Source organism: Euleptes europaea, chromosome 1 (genome assembly GCF_029931775.1).
Source record: "Euleptes europaea isolate rEulEur1 chromosome 1, rEulEur1.hap1, whole genome shotgun sequence".
Lineage (NCBI taxonomy): Eukaryota > Metazoa > Chordata > Lepidosauria > Squamata > Sphaerodactylidae > Euleptes > Euleptes europaea.
Window position 1 is genome coordinate 136,049,483 of NC_079312.1, and position 22,942 is coordinate 136,072,424.

Consider the following 22,942-nt stretch of genomic DNA (forward strand, 5'->3'; position numbering starts at 1 on the left):
TGATGTGATGCATACCCTCAACTGGATGGATGTGGCCTTGGGCATATCCTACTCAATCATTCCAGCAGGGGCTTGCCTAGAGACATTCCTTATGTGAAATGGCATCTTACGTTGCCGTGTCCAGTGCTGTCCACAGAGGCCAAAGCTATGGTTTGTCCCAGCCCCATTCTCCCCCGTGAAGACCAGAATGCAAGATCCTGATTTTATAATAATATATATAATCTTCTCTTTAACAGGAGCATATTAACATCCGCAGACATTGTCAGAATAATTATCATTAGAATAACAATAATAATAATAATAATTAATAATAATAACAATAAAAAAGGGTAGGAGGGGTGGGGTGAGGTGAGTCTATAGTACACAGTCCTGTGAAAAGGTCGGCATAGCCTTTTGGAGGCTGCACCGCCATATCATTCAAGTGCCCCCTTCTGTATTTACACGCTTGCCTGGCGTCCGCACCCCCAGCTAAGCTGGGGGGAAAACAGTGCATTGAACACAAAATAAAACCCATCAAATAGCCCTCCCTTCCCGCCCCCTAAAACCTGCCGTTTTTGTCTTGTTTGTTTCTTTTCCATAAAACTTCCCATCAGAAATACATTATTTACACACAAAATAAATAGAGCGGTAACCTGATTTGTGTTTGGCCTGTGGCAAACAGTCAGAGGTACTAGGGAAAGTATGGCTTGGATTCAAATCTGTACAGAGCCGTGTGGGGAGCCGGGATCAGCCTGCAACCCCGGGCATGGCAAAGCCGGGCACCTTGCATATTTCAGGGCCTTGCATCCAATTGCCAGGAAATGGTGTGAGGAGATTGGCCCCTTCTACTGTCCCTTGGCCCTCCTGCCTCCCCCAGCCATTTTCTGGCCCTGGAGCAGTGGTTGTGTCCCGCAGTTTCAGCACAGGATAGGCACCCCATCTGCAGTCACAAGCCGGCCTGTAGTGGGGTCGTAACTCCCTGCCAGGTAGTAGAGGTCTTGCCGATCCTGGTATTTCTTGCTGCGGGAGAGCTGCTCATAGTGTTCGCGTTCAACCACCTGGCATTTGTGCGAGATGGTCTGGACGTCATTCTCATCTTCATGGCACGACTGGTACAGGGCATTCTGCAGGAAGGTCAAAGGTCAGAATGGAACCCAGGCATTGTGGTTAAGAACAAAAGGGCTGAGATGAAACCTGGGCTCCAGCACTGGAGGACCAGGCCTCTGTAAAGGCTTGCCTGCTGCACGCACTCAGCACAGTGAAGGTTTACCACATTTCAGCTCAAAATAACACTGAGGTATGGAGGGTGGGATGAGAATGTCCTGAAAACTATACCTCGACTCCCTCCCACTATGGCAGCATCACCCAATGTAACTGTGAGACATGTCCAACCAGCCTTCCCAGAAGCCACTGCTCAGGGCTACTACTTTTCCTTAACAGTGCACACACCACAGCAGGTGGAAGAAACGACTATGTGTATAAGGGAGGAACAGCAGAGCTTGGAGGTCTTGCTGCAAAGGCTCTAAAGGCCTGGTATGTCTTCTGAGCCCCCTGCCGAGGGGGAGAATGTCTATTACAGACTCATCTCTTACAGCCATCCTCAAATCAGAGATGGGCAGCAGCACATTAACTTTTATTGCACCCTTCTGCAGTTCTCTAGCTAGCTAGCTAGCCCCCCTCTGTTTGGGGGACCTTGGGTCTGTCTCCCCACCCATCTCATCTCTGCTCTGCTCTACTCTACTCTGCCCTGCCCCGAACCCCTCTCCTCCTATCTCTAGCTCAGCTTCTACGCTTGCCTCACTCACTTTCAGGCCTAGCCGCTCACCTTGCCATCGCTATGTCGCTTGCCCAGCTTGGTCTCCTCAGGATGATAGAACCATTTGACTTTGACAACCATGTTGCTGCCCCAAGATTCCCACATGCTCTCGATGCGGCCAATGTATGGCAAGTGAGGTCGCCCAGCAGACAGGAAGACAGCGCAGTCACCGATGCGCAGAGTCTCCTTGCCCCGTACAATCGCCTTGTAGAACAATTTCCGTGCTTTCCCCTTCATGCCACGGCGCTGCAGGGGAAGGACAAAGAATACTTAGTAAACAGTGGCCTACATGACACACACAGGGTCTTCCTTCTTCCTGGCTGCAAGCCCCCGGAAAGTTACCCAAGGGATTCTGATGGGTCACCATGGCAACAAAGCTCCCTGATTGTCAACAGACATCCAAAACCTATAGCAACGGAGCTTAACTGGGGTCCACTAAGTAGCGAAAGCAACCTCTTCTCCAGAGTGAATCCCTGATGTTTTTGCTTGAGGAGGTCTGAGAGAGGATAACCAACAAAAAAGCAAAAAATGGGGTTACCACATGGCTTTTATACCATCCCAGAGGTATTAGTGTCCACAAGGGGGTTATTGACACGGACAGCAGTCTGGGAATGACATGCAGGACTCAACTGGTGCCTTTCGGGCCACAATAATACAAAAAGGGCTGAACTGTTGACACCACTGTACCCACCAGGGCTTGATAACCCCCACACGCCCCCCCGCAGGAAAAGCTGTCTTCCACTTGCCATTCATGGGAGGCTGCCACTAAACAAGCCTCTACTAAGATCCCATCTTGGTAGGAATGTGGCAATTGTTGCAGAATTCTTTTGTAAAATATCTCACTGAATGCCAGTTACTACGGCACAGCAAATTCTGCCTGCCTACAAGGCTGAAATGACCCCTCATATCTTCTAGCAAACCTCAATCCCAATTTTGTGAAACTTTAGTAGTCTTCCCTCCCCACCAGCTGAGAAAGAGGCATGTTATTTTGTAGCCTGAACACACATGAAGTTGCTTTATACTGAATCAAACCATTGAACCATCAAGGACAGTATAGTCTACCCAGACTGGCAGTGGCTCTCTAGAGTCCCAGATCAAGATATTTCACACCTACCACCTGGTCCTTTTTAACTGGAAATGCTGGGGATTGAACCTGGGACTTTCTGCATGCAAAGCAGAGGCTCTTCCACATAGCCACAGCCCCTCCCCTCTTCAACATGTTTTTGTTATTAATGGGACCTGCTTCTGAGCAAGCATTCATTGGACTGCAGTAATAACATTCTAATTACTTAGGATGAGATCAGTGTGAAAAACAGGAATTCACTGTTATTTTGTCAGAAAATAGAGAAAGGGAAATTGGGTCTTTCCGTTCAGGACATTCACAGGAAAAGAGTCTGAAGAGAGGAGGAGACCTCCTAGCTTTAGCCTGTCCTTCTGTCAAAACTCAGAAAAGACTGGAGTCAATAATCACACGTATGAATCACTTCCTTCCAGCTCTACTAGTTTCTCTCATGTGGCCCTCCATCACAACAGCTCAAGCCAAAAACCTTCCAGCTCCTCTTTCGACAATGCAGTGTTTACAAAAAGACAACGCAAACTCAAACAGCCTTAATTTACATCATATAGTCTTACAGTCAATTCATAATATATATATTTTAAAAGAGGTCAGTTCTAAAGGTCCTGGTTGACTCCCAGTTCCCATACCTGAGTGGGATTCCCAGACCACTTCCAGAGCTGGCGTGCTGGTAGGAAAGCAGAGATCTTTGGCCGGTTTTCCACCGAGGGTAGCCGCTGCCGGCGGGAGAACTCTTTGGCTTTAGAGAAGCTCAGGGCCTCCTTGCGCCTAAGCTTGCCCTTGGCACCAGCACCAAAGCACCTCTGAAGAGTGCCACCCTTGGAACGCAGGGCTTGGGACTGAGCCAGCAGGGCCGGGACAGGGTGCGTGAGACAGGTCTGCAAGAGCAACGTGGAGTCCTCATCATCAGAGCTATAGGACGAGTCCTCGTTATCAGACGAGCAGAGACTGGAGGTGGAGCCGGAGCCAGAGCTGGAGGAGGTGGACGATCCAGAGGAAGAGGAAGAGACAGAAAGGCGCGTCAGGAAGCGGGAGGGGACACTGCCTCCCAGGTCATCCACCTCTTCATCTTCATCCATGTCTGAGTAGGAGCTATGACAGTCACTGTCACAGTGCAGCCCATACTCTGTTTGCCCAGTGTACTTGCGTAATGCCAGCCCCATGGGCAAAGCACTCTTTTTCTCCTTGATCCCCAAGGCAGGGTGGGCATAGCCATGGCCAGAAAGTGGCCCAAAGTCCTTGTCGCTCATCAGCAAGGCCTTGCAGTTTTTGTTCTTGGGTGAGGTCACACCCTCGTGGTCCAGCTTGATCAGATACTCGCCACCCACTTTCCGACGTCCTCCCTTGCCCAGCTCAGCATCCAACCGTTCAGCCTTCTTGGCACGAAGGAGCTTCTGGGCACCAGGCAGAACAAGGCCAGTGCTTCCAAAAGCTGAGTAGGAGTTGGCGATGCGGCTGAATGAGTCTGAGCCAAAGCCATTGCCAAAAACAGGGGCTGCCACGCTGTGTATGGGGAAGAGTGCCTCTTTGGCCCGCAGCTTCTTGCTGCTGCCATTGAGCTGGAAGAGGTTCTGTCGCATCACTGTGCTCTTGCTGGATGCCTTCCGCTTGGTCTGGGCCACAGCTGACCAGCTCAACAAAGGACTGGCACGACGGCCCAGGAAGTTGTCCCCAGGCAGGGATTTTGAACTCGAGTGCAGCAAGTCAGATTTACCTGGCAGGAAAGGACACAGATCAATATTAGCTACCAGCTCTACTAAATAACAGGGTCAAAACATGTCTTGTGTCCATTCTCAGGCAACTGTGTTTTCTCTGCTTGTGGTCAGGATCTGCTCAAATAGGCAAGCAAGGACAGACAATACTGATTATCCAGCTTTCCCCCTTCTGCAACTTCAGACCTGCTCCCTCTCCTCAATGAGTCATATTTATTTTTGTCTGAGCCTTGGACTTCACTCAATTTAATCCCAAAGCTGAAGATGCAACCTTTCCTGAGAAAGCTGTGAGAAGAAGGTACCTCATTTTTTTTCACATATGCTGATTCAGGCATTCAAATTAAAACATTCTCCCACTGACATCAAAGGTGTGCTGCAACTAAGGTGGAAAGTGCTGTCAAATCACAGCCAACTTATGGTGACTCTGTAGAGTTTCAAGGCAAGGGATGAATAGAGGTGGTTTGCCATTGCCTGCTGTGAAGAAGGCGATAGAAACCAGGATGCTGTGCTTGCCTTAGAAGCAGTTGATTGTCAGCTAAAGGGAGCCCTGGGAGTGGCGAGTGAAAGTGAGACATCCCGCTCTCAGTCAGCGAGAGGGGCAGTTCGGCTCCAGAGTTCAGGACAGGCAGAACTCTGAGAAGCTGGTGGCAGTTGTGGGTGGTTTAGTCCTCGGGGTGACACATAAAGGAACACAATTTTAAGTTGTTTAATACAGAATCAGCAACGAGGTCATAAGGACGTTAACTCTGAGTGAATACAGTGCGTCTGGGTTTTGACATTGGGAGTTAGCTCTGAGGAAAAAGAGAGTTCTCAAAAACCAGGGAGAGGGGAGTCGTCTCGGGTGTACTGAGTGATCCCTAAGTAAGGTTGAGGAGAATTAGTCTCTAGAGTCCTGAGTAATCCCAGTCCAGTTTAGGTGTTAAACTGTTGGCGAGTGTCGTGTAGTTCCTTACTCCAGAAACTGAAACTGCAGTGTGTTTTAAAGTCAACTCAAGTGAAATCTAAACAAGAAAATGACAAACAGAAGCAAGCCTCTAGCATCCTGAAGTGAATTTAACCATACCATCTAGAAGAACCAAACGTCTCTTGTGTAAATATTATTGTGAAGTGCCTACTCTCAGTTTGTTTTTGGAATTTCCTAATACCTTTCTGAAATCCAGGTTTACCTACCTAAATCTTCACCCTGCCTTACTGGTATAAATACATTTCTGTTGTTTTGAACTTTTACCACAAGACTCCGTGGGCCATCAAATTTCTGACAGACATAATTTCTCTGAAGAACCGAAGACTCCCTTCAATCTGCCACACCTGCCTCTGTGTAGAGACCCTGGAGTTTCTTGGTGATCTCCCATCCAAGCACTAATCAGAGCTGACCCTACTTAGCTTCTGAGATCTGATAAGACTGAGCTAGCTTGGGCCATGCTACAACTGTAGCCATCCAAAAAGGTGAGGGGAGGAGACAACATTGGTATAAAAAAAATAACAGGCATTAAGTAGACAGCAAGCCTAGTAAACTCTGCACTCAAATATTATCAAATATTCCTGCAGAATCCTGTCAACAATTGTAGAATAAGGTCAGGGAGTACCAACTGCCACTTCTTAAGATGTCTCAAAGGGCACTTAGGGTCCCTCCCCCAGTCTTCCATGGCAAAGCCCACCAGCAGTCCAAGATTTGCAAACAGTTCCTATCCCATGATGTGGCAAAACTGATACATAAACTGGGGCTGATTTGAAAAAAGGATTGTTTTGTAGAAATCTTAGTTGAATCTCCCCCCACCCTCATTTTGGTGAGTTTCAGGGATAATTGCAAAAAAAGGCTGTAGGAATAATAATAATAATTAGTACCACTGCTGGTTGGCTGGAATCAGCATTATTGTAAAATGAATATGTGGGGCAGTAAAAGGTTTAGTGCAGGACCCTCCCATCACATTTGCATCAACCCTGGCCAAAGCGTCCTGTTTGTTTGGACACCCATTTCTGACCACCAGAGCTCCACCAGTGCTTCTGAATCTCTGCTTAATATTCCACAGTGCCTACTCTTCAGGACCAGCACTGATGATTTGGCGTTGAAGGGTGACCCTCCTTTTCCTGTCAAGGTCTTGTGGCAGAGGGGACAGTGTTGGTCATTATGCAGCTACAGCTCCCCGGGTGGCTACAGCCAGTCACACTACCTCAGGCTAGTGTGCCTCACAGGGTTGTGAAGATAAAGAATAAGCCTTCAGCACCTTGAATGAAAAGGGAAGTGAGGGAGAGAGACTCACCAGCTTTTTCTTTGCTGGCAGCCTTCTTGCCAGAGCTTTTGATTGGCTCAGAGCCCTCACGTCCCTCAGCGCACAGGCTTGGTGCTGGCTCACTGGAATGGGGAACATCACTGGAAGATCTCTTGTTACGACGGCAGGAGGTGGAGACCAGTAGTGCAGGTGAGGGCTCTGTGCCTACAGAAGCAAAGAGAAGTCAAGGTGAGATAGAAGTTCCTACAACAGTCAGATTAATCATACTTATTAAGGATCTCTACTGAATCACGGTTCGGTGGCCCATCTGTCTTTGCCTCACATGTTTTCTCCTCTGTCAGTATGCATGTGCCCACACACAGTTAGCCAGGTGCACAGCCATACAGGGTCTCCCTCACTCTGCAGTACAGAAAGCGAGATATTCTTTATGCCAAAGGAATGACCACTATGATCTGAGCTGGAGGGAGGTTTTAAAGGATTCTGAACAAGGTGCAGGACAGATACACCAGACACATGGATTGTCACAAGATAACTTCTTAGCAAAGGTGCCAGTAAATACAAGGCTCTGCACTATAATGTGCAATGCAATAGTAACTCTGGACCTGTAAAGGCAAAACAAGACAAGAAGCACCTCAATGACAAACAACCTCTTCTCCAAAAGCACGGAACGGCCCTTGCCATTACCAAGGACACTTACACTGGATTTTAAAGTCTGATGGCAACAGCCGGATGTTGGACACGGCAATGTGGCCCGTGTCTCCGTCATCAAATTCAACGAGCACCGAGTCTGCGTCGTCCTCCTCCTCATCGCTTGAGGAACCTGCGAAGCAGAGGCTGTGTTACCCTTAGGTTCAAAGAAGCACATTTTAGGCCAGCTTCATTGCTGGTGGCAAGGGAGAAAACCTAGCCCGGAGACTTGGCTGCTCGTTGCACCTGGGGTCCTCTTTGCCAGCCCCCCTTCTCACCTCGGATGACATTCCCGGGGTAGAGGCAACGGGACTTCTGGCTCCAGTAAGCACAGACCCGAGTGCCAGGTGGGAGGCTGTGACTTGACTGGGGCCGCACGTCCAGAACCTGGAAAGAAACCAACGGCTCTAGGTTGGCAGATGGTCCACTGTGCTAGTCACAGAAACATTAGTGACATGACTGCCAAGCCAAAGGCGGCTGTCTTCTGTGTCTTGCATCATACAATGACAGTCAAGATGAAATCGGAAAATGAGCAGGCAGGATCTGGGAGGAAATGCTCCTGTATTCAGACGGCAGCACTTCTGTGACCTGAGTGGCTATCTGCCCCTCTTTCCTTGTCTTCAGTCAGGTTGTCCCCACCCTTTTATTCTGCCTAAACTGTACACTGTTTTGTCAGCTACCAGGCTTGCTCCTCAATATGGCACACATACCAAAGATCTGGTCTGGAGTAAGCCAAAGTTGCTAACAGCAATTTTTATCCCCAAACCAGCAATTCTGCATATATTTTATTGATCTGGTTTATATGATTTATTATAAGCACAAATTTGGCATTTCCTTTCGGTGGAACCTCTTTGCTCTCTCAAATTCTGTACTCGTTGTGATGAATAGACTTGAGTAAAAGTACTGGCATCAGCTAAAGCTGCCTTTCCAAGGGCTCTGCAGAATCTGAGAAGTGGGAGCACTGCATAGCCATACCATAAATAGGGCAGGCCTTCACAGCAGCTGTGTATGCACCCAATTGGGCACTGCAGGATGCACAACTGGACACTGGGAAATGTCTCTAGGAAAGGCAGCTATCATTTTGTCCACCACCACTGCTTGATGGAAAGCAAGACATCAGCTGTGACTACAAAAACCACGTAGATCCCACAATGTGCAGCTGATAAAGCATCAACACACAGCTCGGGTTGACTAGGGGCGAAAACGCATGGTCGCTGTAGCCGCCTTTATTCCCTGTTTAAGCCAGGATTCAGCCAGGATCGAATGCATGCATTTCGCTGAACATGCGTTCGATCCTGGCTGAATCCTGGCTGAAACAGGGAATAAAGGAGGCTAAAACGACCATGTGTTTTCGCCCTATGGCAATCTGATTGTACAAGGACATTTGACCCCCTAGCTTTAAAACTTGTAGATGCAATCTCACCTAAATACACCTTGCCTCCCCAATCCTATCCAAAGTATCCCAGCATCCAGATGTTGTGGGCCTCTCAGTTTATACCTTGCTTGTCTCAGCAAAAGTGCTTCTCTCCTGGGTCCTCTGTCAGCTTGTCTTTGCACATTAGCACAGAGGACTAGCCCTTCTTGATCCCTATCTCACAGGTATGTGCCTTATACATGAATACATTGCTTGCTATGGTTCCCAGTTGTATTGAAAACCCAGCTCCTCCACGCCCCCCCCCCCAATTGTCTAAGCGAGCTTGATTAATCCCAGGCCATGATCTATGGAGACTCACCGCTTCTTGTAGCAGCTGCTCCTGGGAATAGATCCTCTGCCGGTTCCCTCGCTCTCCCTCAATGACGATGCTGTAGCTATGGGAGGGACAAATCAATGACAGGATTTACACAGCTGAAATACATGAAAAGCTGGAGTAGTACTCAGCTTGGCTAATTCTGATATACAAGTGAGGGACCTGTGAGGAATCATGGGGGATAAAAGACACCCCCCCCACACTGGCACCATTGCCAGTTCAGGTCACACGCAGAGCGTTTAGCCAAGGTGGAATCTGAATGCAAGTCTCCCAGATCAAACTCTCGGTCCTTCTGCTGTTGACACAGGTCCCTTTTTGTGCAGATAAGTCAAGCAGAAGCCACTGGATATACACAGCCATGCACAAAGGCAAGGACTGGGTAGAGTCACCTGCCACTCTGTTTCCCGGTGGAGAGAACGGGCCCCCACTTTGGTCATGTGAATGCCGCAGCAGGAATTGCGGCAGTAAAGGAAACTTGGATCTCTGCTTGGTAAGGACTGCAATTGCCCATAACCAGCAGGTAGAGCAGAGTAGAAAGTAAGGCTTGGGAAGGAAAGGTGCATGGCAGGCATGAAAAAGGGAACCACCAGCTCTCCTAAATAATGGCATTCAAGGAGCAACAGCAGTGCTGCCGTTTGCTCTTGAAAGAACTCGCCCTCTCCGCCACATTCTTTGCCCTCCTTTGTGCTTGGGAAGCAGGGCCCTTACATGTCTGGTGGCTGCAGACTCTTCACACTGCCGGCATAGAGCAAGCTGTCCTCTTTGGGGATGAGCACGCGCAGTCCGTCCTGAAGATCCTCTTTGTGGATGTTGCACGGCTGGGCTGCAACCATAAGGCCAAGACATGAACCCCACAGCTCACTGTGTCCCTTTGCTTCTTTATGCTGGCAAAGTTCTCAAAATGCATTGTTTGGAACATACCAAAAAAAATCTACACAAGCTCATAAAATCATCTGACAGCAGCATTACAGTTCTAGGCGTGCATCATTCTCAGTGTGATGGAGAACAGGCTTACTAATGGATTATAATAGACTTCGGTCCTACAGCTCCTTGGAGGCTCTGAGATAGGATTCATCAGCCTCACACACATGTGGAGAATGGAGCCAAGCCAAGAATGAACTCAGGAGCCTGGACTCCACCACACTGTGGCATCCCAGAGTGGCCCAGCTCAGTCTCTTCTAAGCATTGGCCATGCCAGCCACATATCCCACATCTGCCCAAGATCTCAGATTTAGGTTTGGCAACACCTGCACCACCATTGCCAGTATTGTCTTCTCCTTTTCCATGCTCTCTGTCCTCGCTCCTGACCACCAAGCCATGTAGAGAGCCTTACTAGCCCCGGCTCCCCCACCAAATGTTAAATAAATAATAGACTCACCCACGGTCATGTCTTGCTCTGTACCAGAGGGTGGTACTTCCTCCTCTTCGGAGAAGCTGCTGTTGTCATCAAACTCAAAGTGATCCTCCATGGCAAAGCTCTCCATCAGCCGGCTGACAGCCCGGCCTTTGCACTGTGGAGAAAGGAAAGAAAATTGTGTCTCCTGTTTCACATAGTGTGCCCCCACACATGAACATGACAAACAGCCACTAGCCCAAGGTGAGAAGGGATTGAACAAAGGCCTCCCATGTCCAAAGTCAATGCTTAACCCTGTATATCACACTGGTCCTTGCCATACCACCCATTAAAGGGAAGACATGGGGCTTGAATGAATAGGGGATGGGTTCGTCTGCCTTCTTAGCTTCTTTCTGCCTCACCCAGGCAACTATATCAACAAAGCCAATACTCAGCAGTAGCAAGGGCCCTGGAGCCTTCAGCTCTTCCACCTCCTGTGGCTATACATCCATATACCCTCTTCCTTTTTAAGCATGGTACCTGGTGCCAAGGTGCTCATACCCTAAACTGAGAAAAAAATTGTTCTGGATCCTACCTGCTTGCTGACCACTTTGCTCTTGACTTTTGCCAGCTTCTTGCCCTTGCTCAAAATGGCCTTTGCATTGCGAGGTGAGAGTGCCAATGCCCCGTTCTTTCTCTGTCAAAGGGGGGAGGGGGATAGGCAGAAAGAGGAAGAAGTCAGTCAACACAATTCACCCTGGACTACAAGGACCTTTGTAGGACAGGGCTGGAAAGGCGCATCTTTTTTCAGTGCCTAGCACCCACAGGGACCAGTCTAACAAGGGCCATTCTATTATAGCAGCCACCTCATCAGGAACATTCCTGGTCTCTGCTTACCCTGAGGGCTGACTGCAGCACTTTGCTCTTGCGGGTGGCCTTCTTAAGGCGTTCACTGCTAAGCTTTCCTGCATCATCCCGGGCTGTGAATGACCTGGCCTGGCTGGCAGAGAAGAGCCCCTCACTGGTTGCGGATGTCCCAGGCCCGCAGTGCAGCTCCTTGGCCTTCAGCTTCTTCTTGTTGGAATTCTCACAAGATCCTGCTCGGCACACTGGTACCTTCTCTAGCCTCCTCACACCAGGCTTCACGGGACGACGCTTGATTTTGACTTGACCCTCAGGACTGGGGATTCTGCAGGGCCCTATGTCGATACAGAAGAGGACAACAATGAAGAAAGGGACCGAGTCTTAGCTAGTGGCCCTCTCTGACATAGACTCTATAATAGTAGTAAGCACATTTTTATGCAGTCCCTTATTTAGTACATTTTTATCCTGCAGCTTCCTCTAAGGAGCTCAGGACAGTTTACATTATTTCCCCAGCCGCCATTTTATCCTCACTACAACCATGTGAGATAGGCTGAGAGAATGGCCCAAGGTTAACCAGAGAGCTTAATGGCACAGTAGGAATTTGATCCTGGGTTTTCCATATCTTAATCTAACACCCTAACCACGACCGTTCTCATTAGCAGCTTGTAGGCCTACCTGAGGGCCTCCTCTGTCTTGGGGCTACAGTTTGGCATGGCATGGCAGATCTGGACCTTACCATTCTCAATGTAGTTTAAAAAGCTGGGGTTCTTCATTGCATCCATCCCTAGCCATTTGCCGATCAAGTTGCTGTGGCCTACTCTCAACCAGCTGGGATGTATTTGGAACGTTACCTAGTAATCCCTGTCTCTCCTTTTTCTTCTTTGCTTTCTGATTGGCTTCCATTTTCACAACTGAGGAAGGAGAGGGGCCAATCACAGAAGGGTTTACTGTCACATGAAGGGTGTCGCTGGTCAAGTTGTCACCACCACCATCATCATCACTCTCATAGTCTCTGTGGTGATTGTCATCTGTGGACAGAGAAGAACAAAGATACATTAATGGAAGGAGGGAGAGGACAACTTCAGTATGGGGAGGGGACTCAGCCATGCCTTGTCATCAACAACCATGTCCCAGTTTCTTCTCACACCAAGGACACACAAGACAAACACCATTTTATTTTTGAGGAGCACATTTCAATGTGAGCTGACAACCAAGGGTTTAGGCAGTGGTTCACAAAATATTTTACTACAAACACCTTCCAGTCTCACCTGGGACCTTATATTGCACTGCTTCTCCCTAATTCCATTACTGGCATCATGGTCAATCCACGATTTAGACCAATCTGGAAATTAACAGCCCTTGGGTAATATGGTGCTGGCCAGAGATATTGGTAATTCCCCCCACCCATATAGTTCATAATGGATAGAACAGTGGCCAAAGTTTTTAAACAAAAAACCCCACCCAAATAAAATTACTTGAATCTGTCAGACACTGCCTCCCTCTGTGCTGACCCAACTGGAAGGGTGACTGTGCACCCCCCCTTCCTACATCCTGGTTTTTGCCCCTTTGACAATATGTCTTTGTTCTATTGCCTTTGGGGAGTGGAAGTAGAATTCCTGTCTCAGTCTTGGCTTCCTGATAAGATGCCCCAGAAGCTCCAGGGGAAACCCGTAAGGCTGAAGTCAAATGGGAACGGACATAGGCCCCAGCAGAGGCTGTCCTGTGCAGTTATTTTTAAATTGCACAACTTCCTCTGCTTGCCAGCAGGAAACACACTGTGCTGTAAACTCCTGGCCAGAGCCAAAGATACCATACTTGTAAATGGCTTGGGAGAATCTAATTGCCTTTGCCTTTCTCAGTGCTCAGGTAGGATTCTGCCATCGTGGGAGGCCAGCAAAGAGCCCATAGTACACATACTTCTCTGCATAGTGTGAGATATCAGAAACAGTCCCAGGGCTTGAGTGCTCTCTTAGGAGCAACAACAGTAGTGCAAGCTAACCGCTGCAATGTTATCAGCACCCTCTCATATAGAACATCACCTTTGCTTCCAAGTTCCAACAGATTCCTTCTCCTCTGCCCTGATCAGTACCTGCATCAGCGTTCCCTGTGATCGGTTTGGCCTCCAAGACATCCAGGTCTTCCTGTGGGTATTTTGCAGAAGGTGTTGCCTTGGAGCTCTTGGGCCGAGAGAGTTTCTTTTGGATCCGGGTGCCAGGGCTAGGCTCTTTTCGGCGGAATGGGCCAATACTTGTGGGCAAGCCTTTGCTCTTGACTTTCTGCTTGAGATGGGAGACCTTGTGTACCACACTGGAAGCTAATTTGCTTTGGGAACTGCTCTTCTTGCAACACACCTTCTCCTGCAGGTCAAGCCACACAGAAGCAGACACATTATTCCTGGCAGAAGAAGCATGGACATTAACGCACTCTGGTCTTTCCCTGTTGCTCCTATCCACCCACTCCTGATTAGGGATGCCAGCCTCTAGATGAGATCTGGGAATCCCCCAAGAATTTCAGCTGATCTCCAGACTGCAGAGATCAGTTCCCCTCGAGAAAATGAATGCTTTGGAGGGTGGACTCTATGGCATTGTACCCCACTGAGGTCCCTGTCCTCTCCAGGCTCCATCCCCAAGTCTCCAGGAGTTTCCCAACTTGGATCTGGAAACCTTACCACCACCACCCATCACCTGCAAGCAGCCAGGGGGGACCTGGCAACGCTACCCCTGATCCACATATCAGAATCAGGAAACGGGGAAAGGCTGAAGCTGTTAACTTATCTGGTTCCACCACCACCCCTGCTGAAACTGCCTCCACTCTCTAAATCAGCTGTCAAATATTCAACTCAAACCACCAAAAAAGGAGGTTCTGCAACTTATCCTAACTGGTCTGTAAGGAAGCCCTCCCCCAGTCTTATTTACACATATTTTCCTTCAATTTAAATCAGAATCTCTATTTTCTGTATGAACAAACAATAGTTTCTACTATTTTTTTAATTGCAATCTTTTAAATGTTTGAAGATGATGATTAGAAATCCCCTGACCTCCTTAAGCCTCTTTATGAAGATCAAATATTATTTATCATTTAAACTTGGACTCTGCATATTCCAGGTTAAAAATGAATTACTTTAAAAGCTCGGACAGAACATAGTTTTCCTTGGCTCTGTCAGATCCAGTTTGTTTATAGGGTTCGTGGGCAGCTTCCTAGTCAATTGCTAGGAAACTAAAAGGATAAAGAAGATGGTGAGGCCAAGCAACCTCAACATTGGACTCACCTGGGAGCTCTTAATGCCGCCGTAAATGGTCTCTGATATTTTCCTTTTTTTCTTCTTGGGTTCTCCCTCAGCCCGTAGCTCTGCACACAGCAGAGATAAGCTGGCCTTTACTGACCTGTGAATGGGAGAGAGATGCTCAGTTTGGAGAGAGCCCAGTGGAAAGATACTGTGCCCATTGCCTCAGCTATGATGAAGAGAAGGCCATGGGCTGCTGAGTATAAGGTTGGAGTGCAAAGCAGATCTTCCTTTGGAATACAGGCATTCTTATATACATGTTCAGCAAGAATTAGCATAAGAACTAGAGCAGGGGTCTCCACCCTTTTTCAGCCTGTGAGCACCCCATTGGGCAGGATATAAAGGAATTAAATAAATATCTTGGGCTGCAACTTTGTGGCTTTAACAAGTTTATGCAAAATAAACCCTTTTGTACGCACAACCTATTTCGAGCTCAGCATTTGCACTGTCTTGGTGCAAGACCTGAGAGTTTCTTTTTGTTAAACAGTGTGAACAAGCCTCCTCATAATTGTTATAATCCCTGGAGCCAGAGATTGTGATGCAAAGGCAGGCAGGGCTGGGTATGTGCAGCTTTCCCCCTGGTTCTGTTCAGTGCTGGTGGTTTGTTAAATAACTGGGAATTTGTCCCATTGAACTCAGAGGAGGTTACTTCTGAGTAAACCTGCTTAGGATTGTGCCGCATGGGTGTAGCTCAGAGCACTCCTTCAGCCTTTAAACAACAGGGCTGGAGCTCTTTCTCTCCCATTTCTCCAGACAAGGGAGGGTACAGTGGGAACTAGGTGCTAAGACATCTGGGTTCTATTGAACTCCACGACTTCCTCAGGAAGCAGCTTTGACCAAGAATGAACTGTGGTTGCTATGTAAAACAGGAGAAACCAAATTTCTTCCTGCCCATAGTAGGACCAGTTGTTATTACTAGAAGGCTGCCTGTGAGCGTGATGGGCAGAGGAATGAAGGATGGAGAGGATGGTTATATATTGCAGGAACCCGTGTGTGTGTGTGAAAACACACTGCCCTGTGTTCTGCATGCACAGACACACATTTACTCCCTCTTGATCAGAATACCACCCTAGGAAACTTATACCTCTTGAAAACAAAGAAAATATTTAATTAAATAAGAATGCAACTTTTAAAACATAAAGTCAATCAAACCAATAAAATCCATTTAATGTTTTCCAAACTAGAAGAGCTCTACATTCCTTCCTAAGGGACAAGGGAGCTCAGACTGAAGCAGAAGCCCTTGAGCGGTGCATTGCATGGAGTAGAAATTGCTACTGAAAAGGCCTTGTTCCACACTTTGGCAAACCCTTTGCGGTGGGAATCTGAAGCAAGGACTCCCCTATAGTTCTTGAAAGAGGAGACGGCCCATATGGGAAGTCAAATGAAAGGGAATCATTTCAGAGGGAGCCGAGTTGTTCTGCTGTACAACAACTAGATTTAGGTCCAGTAGCACTTGAGGGACCAACAAGATTTTTGGAGTATGAGCTTTTGAGAGCCCACGCTCCCTTCATCAGAAGGGGAAAGTGCCCCTAGAAGGGCTGGTCAAACAATGACGTAGTGAAGCAGATAGAACCTCTTGCATGGAAGAGGTTACGCTGACACCACAGAATTGGACAGGCACTCCTGTGCGTGTTTTATGAGGGAGGAGAGGGGGAGATGGCATCCTGCCTCCCTCCCATGCGTCCTGAGGCTGCTATAGGAAAGGGAGGAGGCATTCCTGGATTTTTCATGCCTTCCAGCAACATTCCAGAACGGCTGCCATTTCTGCTGCAGCTCATTAATTCACAAGCGATGGTGGGGGCTGTGGGACAATCACCTCTTTCAGCTGAGCTTGTCAGAAGTGTTTATGTACAAGGGGACTGCCAGAGGAACCGCAGAGTAGTGCCTGCCCAGGAAGTTTAACTCCTCGGCCCTGAAAAGATGGCGATTTAGGAGCTGCACGAGTTGAGGAAGCGGTCTTCGTGCCACGTGGTCTGCTCTGAGGATACAGGTCTGACGGGCAGGTGGGGGGTATATCCCATAGGTTTTGGAGGAACCAATAGGCTAGGAGATACATGGAAAGTACATGCCTCAACAATAAGGAAGCATGTAATTCTGGATTAAAATGTCTCCCATTTCCATAGTCCTGAAACCTCTACTGGAAAAATATACAATAGTGAACAATATGAATTACACTATGTCAATTATCTTCTCTTTTCAGAATTTGGGGGGGGGGTTGTTAATGTGGAAGAGATGAATAAGGGGTCATGGGAAATATGTCAATAAGGGAAGATAGACAGGGGCTGGAGACCTTGGGGAAGCACTGGAGGTGGGGCACAGTGAAGATGTCACACTCTCTAAGTCAAAGGAAGCACCATCTAGTTTCTAAGGTTGGGAGTGAAACTTCTGTGTAGTGGGATGCCTGGTGTTCCTCCATTGCTACACCCACACACACGGATAAACTAAAATTGGCTGCACATTAATTCCTACAAAAAGTGTAGAACGTTAGTAGCATGTAATGCAGTGGTTTAGCAGGAACGCCTAATGTACTTTTGAGCTTTTCTTCATAACCGGCACAAAATCTGCTTAAAAGAAGAAGAAGAAAAAGAGAAGAATGCTAAACATTTCTACACAACATGCAGGAATCTATTCTCTGTGTTGCAGTACAACTGCAAATATGCAGATTCCTACCAGCTGTTGGTAATGACTTTGGTGTGTCTTAAAGTGTGCCTGCAGTAACAAAATAAAAATTCTGTGCTTGGGCAATGCACATTCTGTGACCTGTGTATATGATGCGAATTGGGCACATTTGTGTAAACTGCCTTATTGTGCAGAATGTATTCTGCATTTTTTTTTTGCTGTCCTGCACTGTTTTGTGCTGCTTCTCCAACTCACGGGAGAGGCAAGGAGCTATGTAGGGCACTGAAGCTCTGCCCCTAATCTTGGGAAAGCTCATTCAGCAGTTCTTCCGAGATTTCCACAGGCATTGCCCGTGCACTTGTCTTTTTCAAAGTGAAGGCAAAAAGCTGAATTGTGCGCTCACTACAGTTCTGCATTTCTTCTAGGCACCCACAAAAATGCAGCACACACAAAAGGCCTGCTTTTAACGTACAAATGCTCAGAGGACTCAGGTGGTTGCTCTGCAGGCTCCCACCCCCCAAAAAACAATCTAGCTCTTCCACAGAAAAGCTCAGTAAAATCCATAGGAGGAGCATTCCAGGATTCTCTCTGCAAGCTTTGCACTCTTCCTGTATATTCTTTGGGACGGTATGCAGCCAGTTTGGACCGGCATAGTGGAAAGGATGAGAAGAGGATTGATCCCATCTGGCACATTAAAGAAGCAATGAAGGGATGTGTTGCTTGATGCTGGGAGAAAGGAAAGAAGCAGCAAAGGCAGCATTGTATTATATTTCAAGCAGCCCGGATCAAGAAAAGAAAAGAAAAAAAGGGGGGGAGAGCGAGACAGAGAGAAAGGACCCCCGCCACATACACACAGAAACAAAAACGGGGTTTGGATTTATCTGGGGTGGGTCACCTTTTGACACCTTCTAAAGGATCTGCCCCACTCAGGTCTGGCAATGCTCTTACAACTTGTCCTGCTAGCATAGTAAATATGAAACAAATTAGCTCCCTGAAGGCTTTGTCCCATCCCCCAGTGCTGGATGCCTGCCCACTCTGATCTCAAATGCTCGTTAGTTCTAATTGCTCCACTCCAGCACCCAGAGAAGCTGCCTCGGTTTGCTCCACCCTGGGAATCCAGCCCAGGGTTTGAGGCTGCACAACCCCCCTACCCTCCCGCCACCCCTCTTCCCAAGACAGCTTCTGTTCACACTCCTCTCTCAGGCCCTGCCCCTGTACTTCAACCTTTTGACCCAGTGTCAACCCTGGAGCTGGTGCCAAATTCCATTCTGGCAGCTGCAGCGGGAAAGGAAGGAGGGAATTCCCTGGTTAAGACGAGAGAGGGATGGGACGGGAGCAGAGCACCCCGAGGCAGGCAAAGCGCCACGGGCAGAAAGAGGAACAGGCTGGCTCGTGGACAGCCAGCGACTCAGCGCTCTCGCGAGGGCCAGGCCCCCAGCCACCGCCCTGCAACGAAAGAATTACCATGGCTCAAGGCCGCCGCTCGGTTCCAGGGAGTGGCTGGAGGCAGGCAGGTTTGGCAGGAGGCTCTGCTCAGCGTGGGAAGCTCGAGGAGCAGGAATGTTCCTGATAGGAAGAAGGCCAAGAGGCTGGGCCTGCATCTGGTGTAGGAGCCTGGGTCCCTCAAACGAGGCCAAAAACCTCAGCCTGAGACACAAGGCAGGGATGCCACTATGGCTGGGAGCCTTGGCTCGGCACATAATAAGGGAATCCTATGCCACGGCTGTTTGCTGGGGCAGCTTTACAAGGCAAGTGCATATGTCAGCATGCAAATGAACAAGACAGAAAGCAATGCACGCCAGCCATCCAGTGCGCACTCAAGTATCATGGGCGGCAATACTGTTCTCTCTCTCTCTCTCTCTCTCTCTCCCCCCCTCTCTGTCTCTGGGAACCTGACTGTAAAAGTTTGTCTTGTGGGAAGGGCTGATTCAATGCGCACTTGCATATCAGCATAGTCATGCAAATTATAAGAATGTGCTACGGCATAAGCAAATATAACTATAATAAGCAAACACAATTATAATAAGCAAATATAAATACAAGCATGTTTGCATGTCTATGTGAGCAAGGAGTGTGAGCAAGAGGTGACCGAGGCCTATGGCAAAATGTGCCCTTGGCTTTTGCTGTCTTTGTGGCTGTTTGTACTGGCAGCGCCAATCCTGAGCCCCCTGTGTGAGCAGCATCCGATCCCACAGTCAAAGGGGTCATCTAAACCAGCTCACACTTCTAGTTATTATTAAAATGGCAATTATCAAATGCCATAATAGTTCCCAAAGGACTAAAAATTGGGGAGAGGTGGCTGTGCCCTGTATCTACACTAGAGTTGCTGACAGGCCTGAAGGAAAGTATCCTGTCCCTGGAAATAGGCAGCTGAAGCTTTTCATGGCATGGAGGTAAATAACATTTTCTAAAAGCTCTAGTAAAGGGACAGGTTATTATTCCTCCAGGCAGCCGGCAGCCCTAATATACACTCACAACCTTAACCCCAACGTAAGTATCCCTGATATTAGATTATGTTACTGGTGCCAATACCACTGGTGGAATGTACTGACATCGTTTACCACTAAAGACACTGGAAGGCAGTGTGACAGAGCTATCACTATCCATGCTATAGAACAGTCGAACATGTTTTGCGTGTCTGTACAGCACTTCAAGAAAACCTGTCACATGTTTGACCATATTAAGGTAGAGTGTGTATGTCATAGACCTCAAGTCTCTAAACATGTAATACATGTACTTGGCCCTAGATTTTAGTTCCTTCCTTTATGTGGAAGAGTTTTATGTCTCTGGATTTCCCCTTTGCAAGCAACTGGGAATTTTGAATGCTATTGTGCGCCATCCAGGAGGTAATGGAACTCAAAGAATGGAATCCCATAATTCAAAAAGGAAACATAGCTGTTAAAATTTGCCTTTGAACACACCCTGGTAAAGCAACTTCAGGAATCTTATCAATGCACACTAAAAATGCAGTGGGGCAAAGATAGTCATTTAGGGTCCTATTTGTAGCACATCTGACCCCCCACCCCCCATTTTTCCTTCTGTCACTGAACAGTTTAGTAATGCCAAGGCAGGGGCTCTACCAAAGCAGCTAACAGTGGATTCCCTTTTGAATTTGAAGTAGAAAGGAATTCTACTTTTCCCCAAGATAAATTCTTGTAAATTGGGGAGGGTTGCAGGGAGAAATGGGAAAATGCAAGCAAGATCTCCAACAAGCCCTGGACGGTTTCCATAAGCCATATGGCGGAGCCATGTTGCAACCCAAAGCCAACACTAACTGCTTTTTTTCCCCCTGTAACCTTCACTACATTTGCTAATGTTTTGTGACATAAAACCTAGAGATTAATTTTTTTTCTTCTGTCTTAATTGAAGGAACCATTTAGTACAGATTTAACTATTATTACCAAATCATCAGGATTGATGCAGCGCACACACGCGTGCTCCAATCATGTTTGGACTAGCTCGGAGGATTTATGCAAATGGGCCTGCCGGGAGAGGCAATTTGTAGCAGAGAAGGACAATTATACAGGGCCCGTGAGTGCGGGAATGACTGTGCCGGGCGGCTAATGGATAATCATAAAGCGCCAGCAGCAATGAACACCACTGCAGCGTGACCAATGACTTTATACAGCACAGATAAAGAGGCTTTTATGCAACGCTGCCTTCCTCTTCAAAGAGGGGCATTTCTTCCCCCACAGCGGTGCAGGAGGCAAGGCAGACATGGGGCAGGGAGCACAGTGAAATAGGCAACTCTCCAGCCCAGTTAATCTTCCAAGATTTTGCTGTCCACTGCTACGTTCCAGGGAAGTACCACACTCCGTGCTGAAATGCAACTGCTTCTGGGGTGGAGATAACAGCCATGAATAAGAGGAAGGTGGGGTGAATCCTACCCATATCCTACCACTCCACTAAGAAAAGTTTATTTGTTTGTTGGTTTATTAATTAAAATATTTATACCCCACCTTTCCTTTTGGCTCAAGTTTGAAGTCTTCCTCCAGCCTTAGGAGGCTTCCTCCAATTTAAGGGGCTCTTCTATTGGAGGAAACACAACTTTAGTTGGAGGAAGAAGCACTTAAGTTGGAGGAAGGCTGGATCTACCCCAGTACTGCTGTATATGACTTTTGTTGTGAAAACAGTAATTAAGAAGACACCCCAGTATTTCAATCTCAAAATATACTATCACCACCACTTACATACCAAACAAGTATTTTGTATGTTATATAATATTATTCTAGAATATTCTAATATTATTCTAGAACTGGGGATTGCAAGCATGGGACCTGTAAGGAAGCATCCAGGATAGGGGACATCTCATCTCCCTGTCCCCTACTGCCTTTCCTCTTGCTCACCCTCCCATCTCTGCTTTCTCCTCCCCCAGGGCTGCTTCTCTGTAGACCTTTTCCAAGTTGATGCCTCCCCCATCACTGCTGTCCAGGTGATGGAGGGAGTCTAGGTTGGAAGTGCTTTTTCACCCCCCTCCCCCAGGTAACCAGTGGTGAGAGTCTTGGAGCAGAGAGTGCACACTGCCTCACTGCTGGCCAGCTGATTGTGTGTGTGTGTGTGTGTATGTGTGTGTAAAAGAATGCATCTCCAACCCAGACCCCCCCTCCCATCAGCTGGTAGGTGGCAGAGAGTGCTTTCTGTTACAAGCCTCTTACCTCTATCTACCTTTTCAAGTGAACCCTCATGACACCTGCAGGATCTTTGGAACTGTTAGTAGCAACTTCTGCACTTGTGCAGAGTTTACTTCTTCAAGGGGAGGATAACTTCCCCCATTTTTTTAAGTTTTGGGATTTTTCTGCAAAATTGGGATTTCCCTCAAGTCAGTAGAAAAAATTCCCCTATCTGTACATGGCTCCACTGTGTGGGATTTTAAATCCTCCCTCTGGAGCCATGTTCAGAATTAGATATAAAAGTTTTTGTGGCATGGGTGTTTCTGTCTCTCATCCTAAGAATTTATACTGAATTTTGAAGTACAAAAATGAATAATAAGGCAATGGAGAGCAGGTACATATGAATTATCCATCTAGAGTGGAAAATCATATTGCTTCTAACACTTTAAAAACCTAAAGTTTAATGCATTCCCATATTGAAACACACAGATGTTCTTCTCCCAAAAATACAATCATATTTCCACAATCACCTGCATATACATACAGATTCTCTCTTTTCTCTTGCTGTTGCTACCTCAAAAACACAATTAGTCTCTTTCACATTACCGCCTTAGTCAATATGAGACAGAAACACACTCAACAACAGTGTCAAGTCCATGTCCTCAAACACAGATCACCCCCACACATCTCTAAAGTGTGGGATAGGGGTTACACAATTTAAAGTGGAAAAGTAGCAGGCAAAAGGGAGATACTGAACCTTTCCTGCTTCCTGCCTCTTTCACTCCGGCCCCTTTTCGAGACTGAAAATGAGTTTAACTGGGAGAAAAACAAACTTGGGTGTGTCAGCAGCCCCCCCCCCAATTCTACCTCAGGCCTTTTCCCTTCAAAGGCCCCTCCTCATCTTTTACAGGTAATTGCCAGCAACACTCATTTGGCACTGCAACATATAGCATACAGCAAAACTGCAAGAAAGATACATGTATGC

At 47.5% G+C, this 22,942-nt stretch overlaps 1 protein-coding gene across 1 annotated transcript in view; it reads right to left on the reverse strand.

Annotated features, from left to right (window-relative positions):
- Window positions 1-198: 198 nt before the first annotated feature.
- BAHCC1 (BAH domain and coiled-coil containing 1) overlaps window positions 199-22,942 on the reverse strand; it is a 91,750-nt gene continuing 69,006 nt past the window's right edge. Inside the window, exons 14-27 of the mRNA XM_056867390.1 lie at window positions 14,714-14,828; window positions 13,535-13,802; window positions 12,297-12,473; window positions 11,479-11,780; window positions 11,177-11,278; window positions 10,627-10,759; window positions 9,957-10,071; window positions 9,234-9,309; window positions 7,779-7,887; window positions 7,511-7,633; window positions 6,844-7,017; window positions 3,500-4,584; window positions 1,805-2,041; window positions 199-1,103 (exon numbers count right to left, since the gene is read on the reverse strand). Coding sequence (XP_056723368.1) covers window positions 897-1,103; window positions 1,805-2,041; window positions 3,500-4,584; window positions 6,844-7,017; window positions 7,511-7,633; window positions 7,779-7,887; window positions 9,234-9,309; window positions 9,957-10,071; window positions 10,627-10,759; window positions 11,177-11,278; window positions 11,479-11,780; window positions 12,297-12,473; window positions 13,535-13,802; window positions 14,714-14,828 — 3,223 coding nt within the window. The 3' untranslated portion in view covers window positions 199-896. The remainder of the gene's footprint in view (window positions 1,104-1,804; window positions 2,042-3,499; window positions 4,585-6,843; window positions 7,018-7,510; window positions 7,634-7,778; window positions 7,888-9,233; window positions 9,310-9,956; window positions 10,072-10,626; window positions 10,760-11,176; window positions 11,279-11,478; window positions 11,781-12,296; window positions 12,474-13,534; window positions 13,803-14,713; window positions 14,829-22,942) is intronic.